This window comes from Passer domesticus, chromosome 3, assembly GCF_036417665.1.
Source record: "Passer domesticus isolate bPasDom1 chromosome 3, bPasDom1.hap1, whole genome shotgun sequence".
Classification (NCBI taxonomy): Eukaryota; Metazoa; Chordata; class Aves; order Passeriformes; family Passeridae; genus Passer; species Passer domesticus.
In genome coordinates, this window is record NC_087476.1 from 18392170 (window position 1) to 18413759 (window position 21590).

The 21590-nt window shown below is 39.1% G+C and overlaps 1 protein-coding gene and 1 long non-coding RNA gene across 4 annotated transcripts in view; both read right to left on the reverse strand.

The window, feature by feature from the left end:
* Positions 1-201: 201 nt before the first annotated feature.
* Positions 202-21590, reverse strand: part of COLEC11 (collectin subfamily member 11) — a 45953-nt gene continuing 24564 nt past the window's right edge. For 2 of the 3 annotated variants that reach the window (XM_064412012.1, XM_064412013.1), the window contains exons 2-7: positions 21233-21388; positions 15557-15628; positions 5090-5161; positions 4333-4386; positions 2590-2685; positions 202-2433 (exon numbers count right to left, since the gene is read on the reverse strand). In XM_064412012.1, coding sequence (XP_064268082.1) covers positions 2024-2433; positions 2590-2685; positions 4333-4386; positions 5090-5161; positions 15557-15628; positions 21233-21362 — 834 coding nt within the window. In that variant the 5' untranslated portion in view covers positions 21363-21388 and the 3' untranslated portion in view covers positions 202-2023. The remainder of the gene's footprint in view (positions 2434-2589; positions 2686-4332; positions 4387-5089; positions 5162-15556; positions 15629-21232; positions 21389-21590) is intronic. The other variant, XM_064412014.1, reaches the window with a different exon arrangement.
* On the reverse strand, positions 5180-11167 carry LOC135296091 (uncharacterized). The gene is made up of 3 exons (XR_010358139.1): positions 9160-11167; positions 7433-7517; positions 5180-6869 (listed from the first exon to the last, which is right to left on the reverse strand). It is a non-coding gene; the product is annotated as an uncharacterized LOC135296091 (long non-coding RNA).

Below are 21590 nucleotides of genomic sequence, written 5' to 3' on the forward strand. Positions count from 1 at the left end.
GGAGATTTAAACGGTTTATGAGGATTTCTATAGCAGGCAGGAGACAATCCTGATATTCAAAGAACTACTCTAAACAAATTGCTCTACTGGAATTGTTAGCTCCCTGCAAATTCTATAGAGTCCTTGAATATTAGTGTAGAAAGAGATTCACATTATTTAATAGATTTAAATATGCAGTTGTAAGAATGACTAACACACAGGTATCATATCTATCTTTATTAAAAGAAAATAAAGCAATCAAAGAACCCATTCATTTTGAGTTATTTTTCTGGAGCTGGGCTGATAATCGAATACTATAGGATACTGTAGTACTGCTAGTGATCTCCAAAATTAATAGCAAACATATATATATAAAGGAATGAGATTTACAGAGTAAATATATCAAACAAAACAGCTTGTTCTCTTAGGTACCTAAATCAAATAATGTCAGTGTCTGTGGATATGAACAGCATTGTATGGCCATTGATGGTTTACGTGCTGCAGCACAGCAGAGTTGATATGATTTGGTTTCCTTGCTATGAGGAAATCTCTGGGACCACATGCCGTATCCACTGTGGATATCTTAAATGCCGATCTGCCATAATGATCAGATATGCATATGAACAGAATGTCATGCAAGGATCATTTATCCTTAAAAATCATCTGAAAACACTGTGCAAGGTATTCCTAAAGAAACACAGATATTTTGCAAATTTTTTTCAATTTTTCTATGCCTAACAGTAAGATGAGGTGCCATGCAACTGGCTCCTGGGAAGATTTAAAGAAATTCATAATTTCTTTTGTGAAATTATGCTGGAGTTTTTTGGGGTTTTTTTGGGTTTTTTTTAATATACATCCCTTTTTCCATCACATGCAATTGTAAATTTGGTACATAAATTATTTGTGCAAGGTTATTTATTACGGCTATATACACAGGAAAATTTCAGAAACTCTTCTGCTTTTCAGGGGATTGTTTTAACAATCTGTGTAAAAATGTAAGCTGTTTTCTTATTAAAAGGAACTGATCACTAATGTGTTTTCACAAGCTTAATTGCATATATATGAAGTATGACTTAAATTGTGGAGGGCTGGTATTTTTGCTTGTTTGATAACAAGATCCACCAAGATTATCTTAAATAAATATGAAGCATTTACTTTAGGGAATTATTCAGGGTCTAAAATACTTCATGCACTGAGTCCTTTTCAACTAAGGAATGCAGAAAATCAAACTGTTACTTTTACATTTAGCCAACCCCAAAACACCACCTGGATGGAAGCTCTCTTAGTACTAAATTATAAGGATTTTCATAGCATAGAATCATGGAATCATAGAATATTTTGGGTTGGAAGAGATCTTAAAAGTTATTTAGTTCCAACCCCCTGCCATGGGCAGGGACACCTTTCACTAGACTTTTTCCTCCCTCAGCAATAAAATTCAGTTTACATAAATGCTTTTTGGTCATACATCTGTGAACAATTTAATGAAGAAACATTACAAAACTGGTAGGAATCTTGACTTTTGATTTGCTTTGGCCAGCCAAAAAAAAAAAAGTTTTAACCTTCAAAAAACCTACAGTAATATTTGTACTTATTAACTGGAGTATACAAAATATGTCTTGTTGAAAAAATATCCCTGTAGCACTACAAGTTATTAGCATTTATAACTACAAATATTGCTAAGATAAAAGAATATCAGGAATCTAATTCTAACCATTCTAACAACTAGAGGCCAAATTCTGCCTTCCCTTACAGTCATATTAACATTTGTTAACTGTTGTACGGGCAAAATTTAGCCCCAAAGCACATTTTTATCTAAACAGATATATTTTCCTAAATAAAGAAAAAGCCAGCCAAGCTATGCCTTATTACTGCTCTTCCCTTCTGAAGGGTAAATTCTGATATTTGAAATACCTAGACTGTATTTACAGCTGTACAACTCCGACGCCGCACACTTGCAAAATTTCACTTGTACTCTATAAACACGGAGTAGCCATGTTGTATCATCTTAAACATTTTTCTTAAAATAGAGAAAGAGCAGAGCAGCTTAGACATTTTCTTTGTCAAATTCGCACACGAAATACATGGTAATGTGACAGGCAACGTCATTCCAGCCGCCAGACGCCACCATCTCCACACAGTCCTCCTCGTCGTAAGCGTTGTTGGGCTCCCCGCTGCGCCATTTGTTGAAGGTCTGCATGGGCGAGCGGTCAGAGTAGACGAAATTCCCCTCCTTCTCCAGGTCGTTAATCCCAATGAAGACTCGGGTGAGCCCAGCTTGGTTGATGTACGAGGCAATCAGGTTGTTGGCAGTCTCGTCCTTGGGCATGCTCAGCGTCCCTCCTCGTCCGTGGCAGTACAGCTGGGCTTCCTTGTACCTCTTCTCCTCCTTCACCAGCAGATATATCTTATTGTCTGTCTCACGCACGCCGGCGACAGCTGCGGGGGAGGGCAGTGCTGAAAAGTGAGCACTCGCATTTCTATAAACCAAGTCACTGCACACCCCAAAAGAGCTTCACAAGTCAGATGTGGGACGGTGGCACTCTTTACGAGCGATTACACCGATAAAATGAGGCAAAAAGAAAGGAAAACAGTTATATAAAATTAACCTACCATTTTTTATGAATTTTAGTTCTGTCGTCAGCTGGGCTACTTGAATATCCATTTCACCAATAGCCTTCCTTAGCTGACTGCACTCACAAGGGATGCCTGTGAAATGATATAGATACACCCAAATCAAAAAGCTACCTAATTTCAACAATTATCTCAACAATTTTATGAAGAGGCTCAGTGTGGCAGCCCTGGAGAAAGCTGTCTTGCAAGTAACAGACAGAAAATTAGAGCCTTCACTATCCTGCACCATTATAGGATTCTCAGGGGAGTCTGGGCCTGTGTAGAACAGATTACTTCCTACAAATCTTCCATCCTGAATAATTAGCACTAACCTAAACACAGATAGATATTCTCTGCAAAACACCCACAATATTTTTTAACTAAAAACATTTTCTAAAAATTCCCACTTCTCAAAGATTTCTTTCACAACAAAAACATTGTTTGCAAGTACTTCACAAGGAACACATCCCAGCAGATCCAACATTCCAACCACACATTGTACATAATTACCTGCAAAATGCAATTCTCTGTTTTTGAAAATGCAGAATTTACAGTACTTCTGATAATAAAATTAGACACTAGAAAATAATCTATTAACCCAAATTGGTATAGGTTTGACAAAGATAATCTGAATGTGAACAGTAAAAGAATAATTGTTACATCTCTGACCACAAATCTCAAAATGAGGATCAATTACCATTTGCATTTATTACAATTTGCAGTTCTGTATGCAATTATTAAAATCTGCACTGGACTACCCAGCTACTCTGCTCAGTTGTGTAAGTCAGTCTGAGCACAGGGAACCTGCTTTGCAAAACTGTGCATGCTGGCCGGGTGCACAGCACGCTGACTCTAGAGTTAGAGTGACAATTCATGTTCTCATGGGAAATCTAATCTGTGCACCTCCAATGCACTCTGCCAGGAAAGGATGAATTCAGTCCAATCCAAACCTGCCACTTTTGCAAGGCTTGCACTTCATACACTAGGCTGTTTCTCTAGAACATCTTATACCTCTGGAAGATCCATGTACCTCCATATAAGAATCTGAAGGGAGCGTAACTAGAAGGCCAAGCCTGGCTCTGCTTGGTGGTGCCAAGCAATGGACAGGAGGCAATGGACAGAAATTGATGCACAGGAAGTTCCTCCTGAACATGAGGAAGAACTTCTCTACTGTCTGGGTAATGGAGCACAGGAACAGATTGCCCAGAGAGGTTGTGGAGTCTCCCTCACTGGAGATATTCAAGAATTGTCTGGACACAATCCTGAGCCATGTGCTCTGGGATTACCCTGCTTGAGCAGAGGTTGGACCAGCTGACCCAATGTGGTCCCTTTCAACCTGACCTATTCTGTGATTTCAGTTCTTGACAATCTCCTGCTCCTATAATTATAATCCATGGATGGGCAGGAGCATCCAACCTGCTCCTTTGTGTTGACTGGAAGGCAAAGAGAGATATGCAGAGACATCCCTTTTCCCCGGTGATGAATGATACAGACAGTCTGACTTCAGTTTCCACTAGGCTTCTGGAGAGATTTCTCAGAGAAAGCAAGAGATACTGTTTTAGCATATACCCTGCAAGTCCAGCAACTGCTGCAACTTCAATGATTTTAAGTCATTTGAAAATATCACAGTGAAATATTACAGTACCGATGAAAAAAATAATTCATTATTTCCTCCAGTATGTAAGCAGATGTATTTTTAGTGATGAAAAGTCTTTCACATAAACAAGGTGTGTTATGGATTACCTGGGTCACCATTAGGACCTGGTGGTCCTATGTCACCATTATCTCCTTTTTCACCTGAAGACATGAAAAATAACATAATGTTAATGCTGCCTTTTCTGTCAATAGTTCATTTAGCACTTTTCTATTTTTTCTCTAGTAAAATTCAAACGTGGAGAGTAGAAATATGCCCAAGCAAAAATAAAGATTTTTCTGTCCTAGTCATTCCACAATAAAGGCCAGCCAAAGCTGTGAAACTTGAACCCAAATAATATGCATCAGTATTCACTTCTTGACATTCATAAACTTTACAGAACTAGTAAATTCAGATGCTGTAGAGGGGAAAGGGCTGGATATACCTAAATTTTGAATCATGATCTAGATGATTAGGTAAACACTGGTCCAAATGACTTAACCAAAGTCACGTGGGAAGCCTATGAAGCAGTCAACATAAGAAAACACATCTTCTGGCTCTTAAAAGTCTGCCAAAGTACAGCACATCTTCCTATCTTTTTCAACTGTACACACTTGTGTGACAGTGCAAAGTTCTTTATTCATCCTCAAACCAGGATACTCACAGTGCTTTAATACTAAATGTACTACTGTCACAGCAAAGGTAACTGATTGAGAAATCTCAGTGACCTGGCTGACTACAGTGTGAGAAAATTCCTACTGAGGTAAGCTGTGGGACTTGTTAGACATTTTCCAAGACTTTTCTCAAACATAAATGATCACACATTTGGAGAAAACACATATGGAGAAATAATTGAATTAAACATACCTTTTGAACCAATAGGACCAATTTTTCCATGACGTCCTATGCTGCCTTTCTGTCCTTTGTCCCCCATTTCCCCTATACATAACAGAAGGATGAAAGGCACAAGGTAGCAATGTAGTCTGATTCATTCAGATTCTACTACATTTCCAATATTAGTTTTTGAAATGAACAAATGCTATATCCCAAATATTCATTGAACTCCAGAGGTCTAGCTCAATCCTCATGAAGAACTTGCATACAGCAACCTGGACAGTAATTTTATCTTTGCTAAGCAATTGACATTAACAAGGCATCTAGGTGTAATTGTCAACAGCTTTTGTCTGAAAACCACTGGAAAAGCTTTTCCAAACTTCTTTCAGCAGATCATGACAGAATTATGTTGAAAATACACAGGATTGTTGTATCCAAACATGGATCAGCAGATTAAAACTATCAGGGAGTTGAGAACTAAAGGATCTAAGCACAACTGACATTTCATCTCAGACAGTGATTCCACTGTAACTGAGGGCTGGCTTTGGACTTAATGACTTATTTATACAATATAAATACTGTCATATGAGATACGTTTCCCTCTCTACCACACAATTAGAGGAGAGTGGGTGTGGAGGGACTGCAGGGATAAATGTGTACTGAGGCTCCCATCCTGCAGAAATCTAAGCCCAAAACTGCTTTAGGAAATATTTATGAAGTTGTTTCAATGACTGTTGAAAAGATTGCTTCTTTGCTGAAAGCAACATCTGCTATGCTCTGGTCTACTACACAGGTGCAAGGAATCAATGAGACAAGCTAGGAGGAAAATCCACCAGAGGGATCCAGCAACTGGGCTTGTGCAAACTGTCGTAGCTGAGCCTCAGTTGCGGATCTATGACAACTGAAGATCTGCTGCCCCCTGTTGCTACTGCATCTGGACAGACATACGTATTTTTGGAAGCTGGGTAATTTTATTACCCATTTTGTCATTACCATTGAGTTAAAGGTGAAATAAATAAAAAGTTTCAGAATACAGACTGATCATTGCTGGGCTAAGAGAAGCTATATCTATTACTCCATTTCCTCTGAACTGAGAGAAGCTAAATGTGTGTGTTTTGTTGGTCTGATTAATTATTGGCGAATCCTGCAATCAATAATTTTCCTTTGTTTCTAATAAGTATCAAATTCAGACACTACTGGACACAGGATTTCACCAGAAAACAAAAATGTATTTCTCTTATGTATTCCTACTGGAAGTACCAGCTTGTAATCTCTTTTTCAAGTTGCTCTGAAAATTATGTCTCTTGCTTTGCATATTATTCTATTAGGATTACCCCATTAAAGACTATTATGTTTGAATTCTTTCTCTTTTCAGGCTGCTATACCAGAAATTAAATAAACTCACTGATCTAATGTGTAAATAAAATAAAATATATACAATTATTTGACTTTCTTTCTTGTAGAAATTGCCTAGAAAATGAACTGCTTCTCAGTCACAGCCAGTAAAACCTATGTGCTCTGCAGAAGTAAAAGGGAAGTGTGTTATCTCAAGCAATGAAGACATACATTAAATCTCCTTTCCTCATTAAAAGAATTGTTCACATTTGGGTTTCTCTTACAGTGACTAACCCCTGCTTCCACTCCGGGGGCTTGCTTGTTCTTCTTCTGCAGAATAAATCACAAAGTTTCAAGAGAGACCCATCTGCCTGGAGGGTTTCAGAAGTTTTAATACCTTTTGTAAAGCCCTTTCTAGTGGCCCTATGGTTGTCAAAAATGCAGTCTGAGGAGTCTTAATGAAATCAGGAAGTGATAGCTGGAAAGAAATGGGGACAATAAAAGAAATTAAGTCTCCATAGACCAAAAATAGGAAATCAAACACAAAGAGTGAATAGAGAACTGAAGAAAGTCAGTCATCTCTCAGATGAAGGTGGCATACATTGGAACCAATTATAGAAGATTTAAAGGATTTGGGAAGGAACTGAAGAGAAGGAAATTCTAAATGATCTTCTTGGTGGCTTTTTCAGGCCCACAAACAAGTGAAGAAATAAAATTCCAGAAATGAATGGTGGGCTGCAAAACAAATGAAAAAAAATGAGGGGTTTCACTCTGTGCCATAACATAAATGGGGGTCACAGAGGATGGGCAACCTCTTCAGGATTATTTGGAACAGACAAGAAGATATAAAACAACCTCCAAAAAGAAAAAAGCATCAAACAGACAAATCTAGCAGAAATGCAAATTCACCATGTCACAGACAAATTTAATCGAATCATGTTAAAAAGAAGAGACCAGTAATTTTCTTCCCAAACTTAAGGATTTTAAGACAAATCAAATCAAATCCATGATTTGACATAGAGACATGACACAGACACCTACCTAACAAGGAAAGTGGAAGTGTACCAAACCACACCAAAGGTCTCTTGAATCTAGTGCCATCTTTTACAGCAAACTGCAGAGGACACTTAGGAAAAGAACATAAGATATAGATGAAGATTAAAAAGTCTTTCCCCCAGTGCACCTCAATAGTCTTGCAGCAGTCAGCATTCCCAATGCAAATAGATTGCCTGACTTGAATGAGAATTATATTTTTAAAGGATATAATGATACTGTAGTGGTAATCTACATTCAGGACACTTCATTTAAAAAAAAAAAAAAATTATTGGCAACTGGAAATCTGAAAATTCCAAATATGTCAACAGCTACAGAACTGCTTTACAATGAAAAATCTGAATTATCCACACTAATGAAGGTCAGTGATTGGTGAGGGAACAGTGGCTACAAGAAGTTACATCTTATCACAGAATCATGAAATGGGTCAAGTTGGAAGTAACCTTAAAGATCATATAGTACCAACCCTCTTCCACAGGCAGGGACCCTTCCACTAGACCAGGTTACTCAGGGCCCCATCCAACATGCCCTTGAACACTCTTTGAGGGATGGAGAATCCATAGCTTCTTTGAGAAACTTGTTGCAGTGTCTCACCATCCTCACAGTAAATAATTTCTTCCTTATATCTAATCTAAACCTGCCCTTGCATTTAAAGCCATTCCTCCTTGTCCTGTTATTACATGCCCTTGTAAACAGTCCCTTTCCAGTTTTCTTGTCGGTTCTCTTTACTGGAAGATGCTCTAAAAGTCTCCCTGGAGCCTTCTTTTCTGCATGTTGAAGAAGCCAAACTCTTTCAGCCTGTCTTCAAGGTGTCCCATCCACCTCTGATCATCTTTGTGGCTATCCTCTGGATTTGCTCCAGCAGGTCCATGTGCATTTTATGTTGGAGGTCCCAAAGCCAGGGCTCTCATGAGAGCAGAGTAGAGTGGAAGAATCATTTCCCTCGACCTGCTGCCCATGCTGCTGTTGATGCAGCCCAGGATGTGGTTGGATTTCTGGGCTGCAAGGGCACATGGCTGTCTCATGTTGAGCTTCTCTTAAGCCAACACCTGCAAGTTCTTCGCCTTCAGGCTCCTCTCAATCCATTCCCTGCCCAGTCTGTATTTGTGCTTGGGATTGACCCAGCCCAGGTGCAGGAACTTGTACTTGGTCTTGTTGAACACTGTGGGCCCTCCTCAAGCCTTCCCAGGTCCCTCTGGGTGGCATTCCTTCCCTCCAGCATGTTGACTGTGCCACACGGCTTGGTGGTGTTGGCAAACTTGCTGAGGGTGCACTCGATCCCACCATCTGTGTCACCAACAATGTGAAACAGATATTCTTATACGAATGAACAGTGCATAACCACAGGAGGCATTTTATATAGCTGGGGCAAATAAATTTCACCAAGCATTAGCCATCTTAAAGTTAGGGGTTTTAGTCTAAGATATTTAGCTAAACTCCCATGGTAGGCAATGGAAAAATAAACACCTCTGAGTAGTGATTCACCCCACTCATGTTAGACAGGTATCATAATCAGAATAGTTAGAAAATTTGCAAAGGAAACTAAAGCTAGTGAAAAAATCCAATCTAGAAAGGCAGTAGAAAAGTTTAATGCATTTAAAAGTACAATCAAAACAAAAATGAAAACAGAATGGTACATTCCTGAATGGAAGAGTTTCTATTTGGAGGCAAGCAAAGACATCCACCCTCATAAAACACTATCTCGCTAGAATTACCTTAGCAACATATTACCAAGCTTCTTCAAACCACTGGTCCCTCTAGCCCAAGACTTTTTTTCCTGTGATGGCAGCAGAAGGTGCAATCCAGGAAGATCCCACATCCACAGCCAGTATCTGCAGGTGAAATTGCCAGATCTGTCCCCAGCAGCTTCAGAGAGTGCCTCCTAGTTCAGGTACAACGGGATCTGGTGATTCTGTAATCTTGATTATAACCTCCTCAGACTGCTCTGTACAGATGCAAGAGTCTCAGTCTGTCCAGTTTCTCCTTATGAAGCAGCTCCTCTTTTTCACATTTTTGGTGGCCATCTCTTACTTCTCAAAGTCCTTCTTGAGAGACAGAGGCCAGAAGAACATTCTTGAGACAGGGCATGTCAGGCTTTTACAGAACAAAATCAGCTGCAAAAAGAAGCTTCCTGTTTTGTCCTTTGTCCCTTTGTCATCCTTCTCTGATGATGGGCAGTGTTCTGTTGGCCTTGGGACTCTTGCTAATGACTTCAGAGCAATCCTTGAGTTTTAAGTGACAGTTTGGGGTTTTGGCATCATTTAAGTATGGATTAAATCATGCATCCCTAATTTCCCTAGGCAATATATTTATTTACATTGAAGCCCATCTGCCACCTTTTTGCCCACTCAGTTTAGCAGGATTTTCTCAAAATCCTATTGAGTTCAGGTGGAACTAAAAGACAGTTTTGAACCAGATACCCACTTTGTGAATTCACAGCTGTCAATGTCAGGACTTTTATATGGAATACTGCCTACAGCACTCCTTAGCGAGCAATAAATTCATGTAGAAATTGACTCAGAAATGCAAAGGATTGATTGATTACATATTAATGAGCAATCAGTAATAATAAAATATAAATTAAGATATTATTACCTCTTTTTAGAATTTGATTATACAAATGACTGAGCACTCTGGCTCCAATCCAGATAAATTAATGAGTCTTCTACTTAAGAGGCTGTGCCTGTATTAGTAAACTAAATGCTTGGGATTATTCCCTGGCAGTGGAAACCAGGTAGTCAAGAATGGGACTAGTAATATACATGATACTAAATTGTCTTACTCTTCAAGCCAAGATAATCTTGCAAGCTGCTCATTGTGTTAGCACCCAAAATACACCTGGGAAAGTGTTAGATGGAAAAAGCCAAAGTCACTGTGTTAATACTGCAGAGGTAGAGACAGTTGAGTTCCAAGCCCAAGAACAGTATGTGAGACTGTATCACATACCATTATAGTTGTATATAAATTAAGTACAATGTATAAAGGCTGAAATTAAAATACTACAATAATATACATTTTAAATGGCTAGGGCTCTAAGAAAATTTAAATATCTTGAAGAACATAATTTTAATGTTATGTTCCTTTGATGTCATATTCCAAGTGTAAATCCAGTTTGCTCTCCTTATTTTGATTGCTGTAAGACACTCTGGGAATATTCACAGGATGGTACTGTTACTGAACTGTAGCCACATTTCTTTTCACAGAGAAAATCAAGGCACAGCTTGGATTTTCTGGAATTCACATTCTCTGAACCTCAGAGAAAGAGAAAACAATTCTTATCTCATTTACTGCTCCTATGTTTTGGAACAAGTGGAATGCATTGTGGAAGATTGTCTACCTGAAGAGAATTGGTAACTGGATTCTGGTGTGAGTGTTTTGATTCATTGACCAATTGAATCCAGGTGTGTGTGTTGGGACTGTCAGCTGACAGTCACAAGATTCTGCGCAGTCGAGTGGAGTTGAATGCTTGTGCAGATTCAGTTTAGATGTAGTGTAATATAGAGTAATATCATATAGAATAATAGAGTACAATAAAGTAATTAATTAGCCTTCTAATATCATGGAGTCAGATGTATCATTTCTCCCTTTCTTTGGGGTTAATCTGCTTTTACTATACTGAACTATCTGTGTGGAATTTGAAAACAAGGAAGTTATGGCCTTACAGACTGCGCTAGGACTCAGTTAAATAACTGAGTTCACTCCCAACATGGGAGGGCACAGTACAGACATCAGTGAAAGTGGGGAAAGGCAATTCTGTGAACTTCACAGGCCAAAACTTGTGCTGCAGTACACACTGCTTTCATCTGAAACAGCCATTGTACTCGACCCAGTGCTCCATGCTTTACATAAGGCCAGCACAGTTTTATATTCTGCTGACATGCTATGCATCATAATTGACCTATACACTTAATTAAAACCAATGAGCAAAGTAAGTGGAATTTAACCTTAATCAGCACCCAAAGACAACAGTATCTCTGATGTCACCCTGAAGCATCAAGACAGCCAGAACAAGATTTATTTCAGGTAAGCACTAGAAAGTTTTAATTTTTCTGAGTTACCAATGAGGAAAGATATGATAAAAATATCTGAAACACTTTGTTATCTTGAGCTGTTCAGGTCAAATATTCCATAAGAAGATAGTTTCTTTTGTAACCTATTTTATGGTATTATACACCTCTGAAGTTCAAAGAAACTAAACACATTTTCTTAGATGATCTTGTTAGAAAAATGAAACAAAGAAAGGGAAAAAAAAGAAAAAATATTAGTGTGATTTTGATAATGTAAATTAGGACCAAAAGTATAAAATTCCACAAATGTGGCAGAAGGATTACAGTTTCTCCCTCATGTAAACCATCACTTACTCAAAGAGGAGAAAAATAAAATGGAATTTAGCAGCTTGCATCAACAGAAGGAGCCAAATATTAGACCAAGACAAAAATTATCATGCTTCAAGATAAATACAAGAGGTTGAACACATACTAACACACTGACTGAAACTGAACAGACTACTGAACAGAAGCAGGGCTGCTGTCCATGAGTGTTTTTAGGGGCAAATGCAAAATGAAGGAACAATGATTTTTGCCAAACGTTATTATACTTTATTTTTGTCTAAATGTTCCATCTTCTGGATTAGAAATAGGAAAATCCCTGGTCTGCTGGAATAGAATATACCCACTCTCATGCAGCTTGAGAGTCTAGAAAATATTTATGCATGAATTCAGCTACAGGTCTGCACATTACACATAATCTGTGGAGGCTAACCAGAGACTGAAGGGTCAGGAGACTGAAAGGTTTTTCCAGGTCAAAGTTGGATATTCTTCTGTGTCCTTTCCACAGACCAGAAATTACATCTGTGAAGTCTGTTTGCTTATCCAGTCAACACTGTGACATTCGAAGTGTACTGGATGTAGTATCGTGATGAAAAGTGGTGCCATATAATCCAAATTGTTTGTAAGGTATCTGTGTTATTTTCTTTGACAAAATATTTGTGGAAAGGACTTGATCAAGACAAATGTCTACAAAATGTACAACATTAATGAAAGGACTGGTTTTTTAGAATTTCAAACAAGAGCTTGTTTGTAGAAATTTCTGTATGCAAAAAAGAAAGCAGAAAAATATATTGCTACAGAAGTAGTAAGAAATTTTGCCTATGTTTAGTTGAAAGTACTACCTGGAAAAACACCAATACAGCATGCATTAGTATTCAATTTTGTTTAATCTCTTTTCTGTTTCATTTATGTTTTCTCATAGTGTGTTTCCACTTCAGTGTTTCTTCTTTCAATCTCATCAGAATTTTGGACTTTTGCAGGTATGAAAAACTAGAAAATTAACACTATTATTAGCATTAATCAAGCATACCTTATGAGAACTATTTTTCAAACAAAAGCAATTTTACAGTAGAAAATAAATAAATGAAAGGCTACATCATGGATTGTCCTGACTGAAAAAGAGTACTTCCACATCTCAGATGGTCCAAAGCATTTTGAAGTGACATGACAATATGCCAAGATATAGAAAAATGCAAGATAGCATGATGAGAGGGGTTCTGAAGAAGTTGTCAAGACAACCTCATGGCAAAGGACACAGAGAAAGCTGAAGCACTGAGTGCTTTCTTTGCCTTTGTCTCTGCTGGCAAGGGCTGCTCTCTGGCCTCCCAGTTCTGCACGTCTGGTAGCAAAGACCTGGGGAGGACAAGCTACTCATGGCAGCTGGCAATTGAGTGAGGGACTACTTCACCTGGATGTACACGAGCCCATGGCATCCAGGGGTGCTGAGAGGGCTAGCTGGTGCTGCTGCAAGGCTGCCAAAGTCTAACCAGCAGCTGCTAAGGACTCCTTCACTGCTGAAAGGGAGGAAGTAGAAGATTCTCCATGCTGGCAGGGATGGTGGTGCGTTGGAGGGTGGCCCTGCCAGTCAGGAGGAGCTGGACAAGCTGCAGAAATGCGTTGGCAGGAATATCATGGGTTCAGCCAGATCCTGAGTTCCTCACCTGCAACACTTCAATGAAGTCTGGCCCGTGGCTGGGTAAAAAAACTCCTTTGTCTTAGAGAACCGAGAGACTTTTGGGCCCTCACACATAAGAAACAAAGTCAAGTCCAGCTGAGCAAGATGGTTTTGTTTAGCTTGGAATAGAGAAATGTAAAGGGGGAACTTAATTGCAGTCTTCCACTATTTACAAGCAGTTTCCAGAGAAGATGCAGCCCTTTCTTCTCAGAGACACACAGAGAAAGGGCAAGATGCAATGATTACAAGCTACAATAGGTCTTTTATGATGACACCAGTGAAACAGTCTGACTAAAATTTATGGGGAATCTCCATCCTTGGAGATTTTCAAAAGCCTACTTTTGAAAAAAAATTCTACAGACAAAGCCCTAAGAAACCTGCTCTGATATTGAAGTCTGCCCTGTTTAAGGCAGGAGATTGGACTAGATGAGCTCTTTACAACCATTTAAACTAAAATATTCTGTCATACTACACTTCAGGTTGCATCGCCTTACAAGAGCTGAAATTTTAGTTTCCAATATTTTTTTTCTAAGAGTCATCCTTGAAAGTACATCTGCATAAGGGAAATACACTGACTGAACACACACACCCCTCATGGAAGTTACAAAATTTTCAATGTATTGAAGGAGGAAGAGCTCTAGCTATGAATTTTGGTCCCAGGGCAATCAGCATCAGACTTCCATAATGGTCTAAAAGAACAACATAATAGACCATGCATCATCACAAGGAAGTATAAATTATCTCTACAACTGCTTTGAAAGAAAGATTTTAACTCAGTTCAGTAAAAGCTAACTCTAACCTTCTAATGACAGGAATGTCAATCTCTATTTTCAGTATTGAAATCAAAGGATTTGACTCCTACTAATTTGAACCTTTCAGAACACAAACCTTCTGGAAAACTTATGAAGATCAAATTTCCTCCTTGCTTGAGAAGGAAAACAAACATGAAAAAACAGAATTTCCTGCAAGACAGAAGTGCTATGTTTCTCTCAGCTGCATAACTGAATACTGCTGAGCACCATTCCTCTCAAGATCTCAAAATATTTTTTGAACTACAATGCAAACAAATTTATCACCATTTCCCCAAATCCAAAAAATGTGGGAACACTCATGTTCATCTTTGCCTATTATGGCTTACTGCCTTCCCTCAATGGTTTTAATTAAGATGTTGTGAGTGTTCAAATTCACCAAAAAAAAAAAAAAATGGCCTTATGATTTTTTCCCCTGTGATCTGAGGCTTTCATTTGTAGAAGGCAAATTATGGAGACATTATGATGCCTTTCTTCACAGAGACCTTTTAAAAAATTGAGATTTTTTTTTTTTATTTCCAAAATATATATTTTTAACCAGAAGATAATACTTAGGCTACAAGCAAGTGCATATAGCTGTACTGGTTTTGGCTAAATTAAATTAAGTTAATTTTTATCATTGTAGCTCAGAGGGTGCTATATTTGGGATTTGTGACCAAAGCAGTGTTGATAATACAGAAACATTCATTATTGCTGAATAGTGCTTGCACAGGATTAAGGCATTTTCTGCTCATCACCCCACCCCACCAGTGAGGAGGCTGGGAGTGTGCCAGAAGCTGGGAGGGGACACAGCCAGGACAGCTGACCCCAGCTGACCCAAGGGAAATTCCCTAATGTATGGCATTGTGCTCAGCATGTAAAGCTGGGGGAAGAAGAAGGAACAGGGGGGCATTTGGAGTGATGGTGTTTGTCTTCCCAAGTCACCATCACTTGAGCCCTGCTCTCCTGGGATGGCTGAACACCTGCCTGCCCTTGGGAAGCACTGAATTAATTCCTTGTTATGTTTTGCTTGTGTGCATGCGGCCTTTGCTTTCCCTATTAAAGTTTATCTGAACCCATGGGTTTTCTCACTTTTACCCTTCTGAGTCTCTCCCCCATCCAAAGCAGGGGATGTGACTGAGTAGTTATGTGGGGCTGAGCTGTTGGCTGGGGTTAAACCACAACAGCACTAAACAGAAATTGCCAAGGATGAACTAGTCACCCAGTTAAGGGAGCAAGGACCCCCATCCTCACCATCTCACAAGAAAAAGCAGCATTTTCTCAGGAATTACTTCAAAAATATCTTATTTATCAAAGTTACCTTTTTCTCCTGGAGGTCCAACTCTGCCTGGACGACCTGGAGCACCTTTCTCCCCCTTTTCTCCAGCCTCCCCTGTTGATACAAAAGTAAACAAAAAGAAGAATCATATTAAACCAGGACTATTTTCTGTTAGCAGCCGTGACAAGAATGCCATTCTCTCCAGTGGAAAAAATAGAAGGAGGTGTGATCTGATTTAAAAGATTTACTTGATGGACAGAAAATAGATTCTTCATCAATGGATGCAGACACTGGAAAACTCTGTCAATACATTACTGAAGTCTCATACAACATACAACAGGTCTAGTTTTGTGGATGTTACTTATATCACTGACCTTCAAAAAGCCAACAGCACAATTCACTTAAGCAGAAGCTTCAGAGTCAGTTCCCAACTTAGCACATAAACTTCTGTGTTCACCAAACTCTTTCCAATCCTCTAAGGACATGCTTAAGTCTCAAGTGAAAATGGCTTAACTATGACCTCAAATTAAAAGAAAAAAATGCCATTTTTTAATGAGCATCCTCTTCTTATAGAGACCTATAAGAAGGCACAGCTACATCCATCATTAGAGGACCACTTTTAAGCATGAAAGCATTAACTCTCTACTTTGTATCCTCAGTTAAATACCATGCTTTTTAATCTCTGAGGTGTGAACCACTATGTAGTGTATTTACATGCACATAGCTTGTGGTACATCATTATACTCAGCATATTTGAACATCACTTTCTGTAAAAAGTGTTTGCCTCCCTAGTGCCTTTCATTAAAAATTTGGAGATGCTTAGCTTGTTTTGCCCACTACAGCTACACTACGACTGTAGTCTGCTATTGACATAAAATTAAAATCTCTGACAAACAGAAGGTTAAGGAATTATTTATACAGCCACCTTGACAAAACAAGATTTATACGAGGAAGGAGAAGAAAGGCCTATGGCTTCCACAGAAAATAAAGTGCTGGTATGTAAGATCCAGAGTTAGCACAGCACTTATGATATCCAAACACTGTTTTTCTTTGGAGGAGAGTGAGCATTAGCTGCTCTTCAGGAAGCTGATGGGAGCACCACAGCAGGAAAGTCAGTGGTTGTCATGCACCCCACAAGCCCAGCTCTCTGGCATAGCTGGCAACTGTGGTTCAGAGAGGAGTCACAGAGCTGACAAAAATCTGACACACCATGGCACATTTCAAATATGCAGCCTCCAGTTCACTTTTCATCTCTCTTTATTGTAGACCTAGGTGGCTGTGAGCAGAGCTCAGCCCTCCATCTGTTATTTTTCATTCTTCAGGCTGCTCCAGACCATCTTCTCTGCCTTCAGACATGCAAAAATAGGCCATTCTCTGTCCTTAATGAGGACAAATTTCACATAACCCCCAGTGAATAATATTGTTAGTATGAAACAGGCTATAATTTGGCACATTTGGGAACGTCACATTTTTATTATCAAGTAACCAATAGGCTTTGTATGATTGCCTTTCACCCCTCAGGGCTGGTTATGAGTTCTTTGCTTCCCAAAGATAAATCCTGACAATGACTTTTCCTTGCTCTCTGGAGGCTGAGAGCAGGCTATTACAGCCTATTGCTTTACACGTTCTTCAGAGTGAAAGCTGTGCATTAGGGATCAATAAAATAGATCACTCTTGCTTCAGGCCATTACACTTGCCTGCATTTATTCTTATAATATGATGACACCGCATTCCTTAGTGTGGGTGTTTTAAAAACTTTCTCCAGGAGGAGATTACTCCATTACAGGCCCAGCTACAGACCAGTCGACATTTTTTTGTTATCAGCTGTTTTAAGAAGCAAGACCTTGGCCAAGAGGGACTGATCAGTCCCTCTGCACAGCTTCACCTTGTGTAAGTCCCTGTTCTTGCTGTTTGTACCCTGAGCATTGTGAAAATTGAGGAAGTAAAGGCTGTGTAGGTGTCATGGGCAACAAAACAATTTTCTGTCAAGACATTTCAATCAATTTAATTTTTCACCAAAAACCAATAACTATTAAATTCTTGATTTGTGAAATAAAGAAAGACATCCCTGTGCCTCCTATCTGGTCCTCAGTTCCTTGATTTACCAAGGCCCTTCAGAGCAGGAGGTTGGGATCTGTGCATTATGGTCCCTACCTGACTGATCTGTTGTGGCCTCTTCCACCAGCCACAGTCCCTTAGCACTTGCACCTCTTGCTCAGTCTCCTCTCCATCCCTCCCTGGATATTTGCTCCAGCCCCACTGCAGGAAGCAGCACTTTCTCTGTCAGCACAATGCAGCATTGTCTCTGCAGCTGAGACAGGGCGAGATGTAGTTAGTAGTGCTCCACAGTGCTGAGATGCCCCATACTCCTAAAAGAAATTTAGCTCTGCCAAATTATGTGAGCTATTAAGCATTCCTGCCTGGTGATAACTTCTTTCCATTACTCATATTCCCCATGTGAGTAGATGCATCAAGTGTGGGTGTAAAAAAATTGGGATTTTTAATGTAGCATTAACTTTTTTATGTATTGAACATCATTGAGACTATTAAGATAACTCCTGCTTTAGACTCTAGAAGGGAGACAAAACAAGATGGCAAGCTGAGAATTTAAGCTTTGAAGGACTGTTCTGTGTTTTGGTTTTTTTTCTCCACATTAGTAGTAACCTCAATTTCATGTGCCTATCAAAAGAAGCTGGACTTTAGGAAGAATATGAGTGAGCTGTGTAGTGAGGCTTCATCATCCATTGCTTTTTCACACACAGTACACTTTTCTTAATATTGCTGGCTTTCTAAAACATGGTTCAGTCTGCATTCTCACAGCCATGGTTTTTCCCCTAACACTTTTCATCTTACTCCTTTATACTCTTGAGTTTAAAAAATAACTAACCCACCAAAACCTGCCCCCCTAAAAAACCCCACCAAAATTACTACAAAAAAACAAACAAAATCCACAAAAAAATTAAACCAAAACAAAAATATACCCCAAACATACAAAAAACCCAAACCAACCAAACAAACAAAAAACCCACCAAACCACCAAAACCTGTCCTTAAGACGTAAACTGATGATTTTAATCTCATTTGTGCTTTTACTATTCTTGGTGTCTTTACTAGTTTTCTTCCTCATCCATTTCCACCTCCATTCTCATCTCATGCCCCTTCTGATTTTCTCTTTTGCTCTGTGGGATCTTAATTGATTTTGTGTCATTTTACATTTATTTAGTTTCCAGACTCTCCACTCAGTCTGATACTTGAGCTCTTCTTCCTTTGTTTTTCTCCTGTTATCTCTTTCTGTTCTTCTAAAACCCCTCCTTTACACTCCCCTGCTTCTGTGTACTCTTCCCTGATGATTTTCTCCTTCATCACCCCATTTGGGCTCCACTTTTTGCACCACCTCCTAAGTGTCTATCCTCTGCCATTCACAAATCCCATGGTCTCCCTTATTTCTCACATTTTTCCCTGTACCTGTTTTTTCCCGGATTCTGACAGAGCCATGCCCAGCAGCAGTGTGGCACTCTATTTCTCCACCACTGGAGATGTTGCTGGCAGCCCAGGGAAGAAGGAGGAGATGGTGCAGATCCAAAAGTGAGCAAATCCTGCTGCATGGCAGCTGAAATTTGGGCATGTGGCCACACGTGTGCTCAGTTTAAAGGAAGCCTTGGCCAGTGAAATGGGTTGGAGTTGTGTCAGTGAGGGTCAGCAATGTCTCATCACCACCTCTCTGAGCCAGTGCCCCTGACAGCATGGTTGGAGCATTGAAAGCTTCTTAGGGATTTCACATTAACTAGGTCTGTATCAGGCCATTTTGTCCTTCGCTGAATTTGTACATCAATCTCTCTCAATTTTGCAAGGTTATATCTTATGAAATAGAGTGAAATCATTAATACACAGTGGTTTTCAGGCCCCTCTCTTGTTTCAATGCTCAGAACTGTCATCTGCCAAAGGGTTCTGCACAGTTTACACACTTTAAAAACCTCTGCTGCACATAATAATAATAATAATAATAGTAGCAGTAGTAATAATAATAATAATTCTTGCATTACAATGGTAATCATAGATGCTAATTTTGACTGATTACAAAAATAGAAAGTCAATGCAAAGAAGTCACAAAACTCATCCTGTCAAGCTTTTTGATATGAGAAATATTTTCAAAGGGCTGTGAAATCTGACCCTTTGACTGATCTTTCATGCAAATTTGGACAACATCTATTTAACTTGGTTGTGTTCTCCTCTGTAAGTCACATTAAGAGCACTATCCTATGCCTTTTACACAGTAAATATACCAAACAAATTAAACAACTTTACTCAAGCCTTAGTTAAGCCTCAGAAGGCCTGCATATAGTGTTGTTCTCTCTAACTAGAAAATCTGCAGAAACTCTACACATTATTAAGATCAAAAGCCATTCATTGAAGTAAATGGTAAAGTAAAAGTAAAGAATAGATTTTGGTTGAGTTCAGTCATCCAAAGCTGCATCTATAATAACAATAATAGACAAAGCAATAACAAATATTAAGAAATAAACATATTCTTAAAGCCAATTGGCTAAGCACAGCCGGCATCCCTGTAGCCCAGCTCTCTTGTCTCAAGCAGAGGGCAGCCACACACAAACTGGGCAGTGCCTGGAGAGGGCAGTTTACACCCCAGCCAAACCCCTTAGCCAAGCTGGGCTCTCAGTTTAGCTGTGTGAACAACTGCAGAACAGAGCTGAGCTTCACCCTTCCCAATCCATTAACCAGAACAGGCAATGCCTGCAGTCCGCACTGTGGCTCTCAGGCAACTCGGGAAAGCCCAGATTTGTACAGATAAGATTAATGGCAGCAGTTGTGGTTAGGTGGGTTTTGTGACACTACAAGGCATAATTACAAGAAAAACTGAAAGGTTTGTTGTGTGTGTCTTACACAATGCTGGAGTTGTTTGGTTTTTTTCAGTGTTGATGATAAACTGGTGGTTTTCATGGGGTTTTTTTGTCCTTAGTTAAAAAGTATTTTCCCGTGTTCAAAAGTGATGTATTTCAACAGAAATGTCAAAGCCTCCACAAGGAGAATTATTGTTATTGACTAAACAGGGCTGGGATTTCAACAACCATAATGGATGCTGTTGCTTTAAAATGTTAATTCTTCACAGTGGTTGATTTCTTATGCAAGATATATTTTTTCCTATTAAAAGATCAATAATTTATTATGCCACCTTCTTTGGGCAAGAGTATGAGGGCATATTCTTTAAAAATGTTGCCTTTTTCAAAAAAACCCTTATAGAAATGCCAAAAACCTAACTAATATTTGCTTTCTTCTAAGAGGTATTTGAGCTTTTAAAAAATCAAAAGAAGACAAACAAAAGACAAGAAAACACAAAATAATTCCTATTACATTGCAAAATGGAATGAAAACCTCTCCAGGTATAAAGTAGGTCCTGATTTTACAGTTTTTGGGTATGTGTACCACTGCTCAGTATAAACACACAGCAACTAGGCAATGTATAAGAGTAACAAGCACTAGTGATCACAAGCAAATCTGGGAAACTGGCATGCATTCTCTGAAATATTTCATTTCACCTTATGGACCTTAAAACTCCATTTTTAAGGAGGCTACACACAGGGACAAATAAGAGGACAACTGAGAGGACAACTTCTTTGTCTCAGTTAAAACTGTCAGTTATGCAAATGAGCCTGTTAGAACAAAAAGATTAATATTTGAATAATGGAGTAGGCTTTCACATTACCTTTGAGGCCTGGAACAAGAATCTGAACAGAGCAGGACTCCTCTGCAATGTGTTGAGGATATCCAGATCTCAGCAGTGACAGGAAGGCAAGGCTAATTAGAGTCACCAAGAAAACCAGATCTCTCTTCATAATGAGCACTTACAGGTCACTGACTCCTAAACAAAAGAATGAATAAACAGTTATAAGAATTCCAAAGGCTTTCAACAGTTTCTAAACACATGCAGCATCCCACTACAAACACAATATTTATTTGTGTGCCATAACCCACACAGCATGAGAAGCACATGTGCAGCTCTTCCCAGCAAGTTATATGTTCCTCAGACACACATGAAACAGGCAGCAGCACATTTAGCAGGT